The sequence below is a fragment of the Malurus melanocephalus genome, unplaced genomic scaffold, assembly GCF_030028575.1.
Source record: "Malurus melanocephalus ecotype Western Australia unplaced genomic scaffold, MMel_1.1 scaffold_1014, whole genome shotgun sequence".
Lineage (NCBI taxonomy): Eukaryota > Metazoa > Chordata > Aves > Passeriformes > Maluridae > Malurus > Malurus melanocephalus.
In genome coordinates this window covers 97,770-101,476 of record NW_026624246.1, presented here as the reverse complement: position 1 = coordinate 101,476, position 3,707 = coordinate 97,770, and the positions used below count along the sequence as shown (strand labels likewise).

General features: G+C 46.6%; 1 protein-coding gene across 1 annotated transcript in view; it reads left to right on the top strand.

The window, feature by feature from the left end:
- Window positions 1-3,269: 3,269 nt before the first annotated feature.
- LOC130585935 (LWamide neuropeptides-like) overlaps window positions 3,270-3,707 on the top strand; it is a 1,174-nt gene continuing 736 nt past the window's right edge. Inside the window, 3 exon segments of the mRNA XM_057386620.1 lie at window positions 3,270-3,529; window positions 3,531-3,579; window positions 3,582-3,653. Coding sequence (XP_057242603.1) covers window positions 3,270-3,529; window positions 3,531-3,579; window positions 3,582-3,653 — 381 coding nt within the window.

Here is a 3,707-nt window from a genome sequence, read left to right as displayed (position 1 = left end):
GCTGTGGGTGAAGCAGATCTGCCTGGGGAAGGTCACAGCTCCCGGGAATGTTCAAAAGCAGCGAGGGAGGCAAAGAGCTGCAGCACTCAGATCCACAGAGATTTTCACTTACACCTCTGTACCCTTGAAAACAACAACAAATCTCGTGTAATGAGTGAAAATAACCACTGGGACCCCATGAATAAAGGGAGGAAGCTCTATCAAGCATTTAAAGAAAAAAAAACATTGATCCCGCACTACTGAAGTGGAGGGAATTTTACGGTTGACTTTGAGGGAAGCAAAAACAAGTCTTTGAACWGGATTGCTTCTTATTTTCATAGCACTGTGGAAAATATCTGCAGCTCATATGGAAACAAGTCGGTTTTATCTCCACTCCCCGGGCACTGAAGCTTGGAGAGTGCGAGCTTTTGGAAAATCGAGCAGGAAATGGGTGACAGAGTTGGGAACCAGACTGAAATTTCTCCAACTTTATCCCACTGAAAGGACTCTGTAGAAACAAAAGTGACTTTTTCTTGCCTTCCCCAATCGTGAGAATTCACGTGATGAGTCTGAATCTCCTTTTCCAACTTTTTTCTGGTGGTGTAGGTTAAACACTCGCAAGTAGGTTACAAAGGACTCGAGTGCTGAAGAACAAATATTCCTCTGGTGACTTCKTGGTGGCCTAGTTCTGGGCCAGCAAAGTCAGAGGAGACAGAACATTTCCAGTCACACTAAACAAACGCTGGAGGCACTTTCGGGAGAGGTCCCGGGAGAAATGCAAAGCACGGTGAAAATCTGCCATTGGTTCTTTAGGAACTGCAGGTTCTGAGCTGTTTTTGGGCTCTCTGGGGAGGGGATGAGGGCAGGGCTGGGGCTGTGCTGGATTGTCCTGGGCTGCAGATCAGCACATGGCCCCTGAACTGTCCCCCAGGGCCCTTCTCCACCCCTTCTCCTCTGCTGACCATGGGTTAACCCAGCCCTTTCAGTTCCTTACGTATTGGGATAAATATTTGATTAGAAATTGTATCAAACTGTCAATTGAATGAGAAGGGAAAAGCCCCTGCAGCTGTTAAATGCTGTCTCTGTCACTAGAAACACATTTTGAGTGTTTTAAAGGTGCAAAGGCTGTCTGCCCTTGGAATGCCCTTTCACAGCCACAAACTCCCTGCTTTGTATGGAGAGAGAAAGGATGTATGGTCTCGTGTTTAAAGGTTTTATGGGACATGAAATAATTTTGCTGGTTAAAAGCTAAACTTTATAGTGTTTCTATTTTTAATTAAATATTAATTGCAGAAGATGGCCCTGGAATTGACTGCTCAGATCATTTAATCCTTATAGATGACCTTTACGTTGAATTTATTCTCTCATGCTTACACTGCCCTTCAACCCCATCTGGGACTGACCTCATCTGCCAACCTCTTCCACTCTTAATTAGAAAGATGCCGAGCTTACGCTCCTCTTTAATGTTTATTAATGTTCCTTTGCCTGGATCCTGGAGGAGCTGCTGATTACTGCTATAAACTTTCCCTGGCAGTTCTCTGTGCACAAACAGCCCAGTTATTCCTGCCCAGACCCGGCTGCACTCCAAGGGGACACAAAAAGGGGAACAGTTTCTCCTGAGGTTGAAAAACAAACCCACCTCCTATGCTCCTTTAGTGGATCATCAGCATTACTTGGAAAATATTTTTTTTTCCTCTCCCAACCATCTTAATTCATCTCTTTTGATGCTGATAAGCAGCTTTGTGCAGCATGAAATCTCCTATCATGATTCTGAGTTGCCTGAGAATTCAGGTGTAAAAACGAACCACTGGGAGCTTTGTTCATGTTCATGTTCATGTTCATGTTCATGTTCATGTTCATGTTCATGTTCATGCTCATGTTCATGTTCATGTGTGTTCATGTGTGGAAAGCCCCGAAAGGATGATGTTCATTTACAAAACTCTGTTTGCTGCTGTGAGATGGGATTTTACTTCTGTCAATGCACAAGGCACAGGCACTGAGATGGTTAAAGGCTGAAAAGTTAATTAAAATGGAAAGTTAWGGAGGGGAAATACAAGAGTAACCCAGTCTGTTCCTTTGTCTGTCTGTGGGACACCTGAAAGCAGAGATTTGCCCCAAAGGGGAGGGATAATTTGCACTTTAAATTGCCTGAATTGCTTTGGCACACCAGGCTCGTGGTTTCTGCTGCTCTGCTGCTCATGTACATTGGACTATGTGGCCTTGGTGAAAACAAAGAGAAAACAAAAAAATCCCTCACCAAAGAGGTGCTTTGGGTGTGCCAGGAGCGCTCTGGAATGGTGGGGTGATCCCATGGAGAGGATTTTGCTTTAGGRCTGATTAGGATTGAAGTGCTCRTGCCCAGCACAGAGCACTGGAATGGTGGGGTGATCCCATGGAGAGGATTTTGCTTTAGGGTTGATTAGGATTGAAGTGCCCGTGCCCAGCACAGAGCACTGGAATGGTGAGGTATCCCATGGAGAGGATTTTTTGCTTTAGGAATGGTGGGGTGATCCCATGGAGAGGATTTTGCTTTAGGGCTGATTGGGATTGARGTGCYCRTGCCCAGCACAGAGCACTGGGATGGTGGGGTATCCCATGGAGAGGATTTTGCTTTAGGAATGGTGGAGTGATCCCATGGAGAGGATTTTTTTGCTTTAGGAATGGTGGGGTGATCCCATGGAGAGGATTTTGGTTTAGGACTGATTAGGATTGAAGTGCCCGTGCCCAGCACAGAGCACTGCGATGGTGGGGAGCTCCCAGCAGATCCCTCCCAAAAACCACAGTGTCCCACCCAGAGCAGAGAGAATGCAAAACAAGAGAAAAACTTTAAAATGATTCCCTCAAAATCTGCTTTTGCCCTCTGGGGTGACAGCAGCCACCTTCTGTGCTCTTTAGGATAACTGAGGCCTGTCGGGATGTTGCTTCAGTTTGGGGATTTGACACATGGATCAAGTCCCTTAAGCCTTCTCCCGAGGATTTGGAGATTTTTGTAAAGCTCAAATGCACAAAGCAGCCTTGAGCTGTGGCTGCTGGATGGATCAATGGAACTGCATTTAACTTCTCCAGCAAAATCTGCCATGTTCCTCCTCTTGCCTCCTCTCCTGGAGTTTCTATTTAATATTTAATAATACTGTTACTGTGCTCACACTTGTTTTCAAACAACAGATCCCTTAAAGCAGGCAAAAAATCCCTAAAAAGAAAAAGCAGTGAGCTCTTTAAGCACATTTCCCAGACCTTTCCCTATCTCTGCCCTCCAGTTGTAGCAAGTCTATTATAATTCAAATCTGGACATGAAATGGCCCAAGTTCTTCAGCTGGAAAGTTGGAAATTTCTATGCTAAAGAGTGCAGAAGGGTGGGGTCAGAATCTGTGTGGGGTCAGAGCCCTCTGTGGGGTCAGAGCTCTTTTTGGGGTCAGAGCCCTCTGTGGGGTCAGAGCTCTCTGTGGGGTCAGAGCCCTCTGTGGGGTCAGAGCTCTTTTTGGGGGTCAGAGCTCTCTGTGGGGTCAGAGCTCTCTGTGGGGTCAGAGCCCTCTGTGGAGTCAGAGCTCTTTTTGGGGTCAGAGCTCTCTGTAGGGTCAGAGCCCTCTGTGGGGTCAGAGCCCTCTGTGGAGTCAGAGCTCTTTTTGGGGTCAGAGCTCTCTGTAGGGTCAGAGCTCTTTTTGGGGTCACAACCTGTGTGGGGTCAGAGCTCTCTATGGGGTCAGAGCCCTCTGTGGGGTCACAGCCCT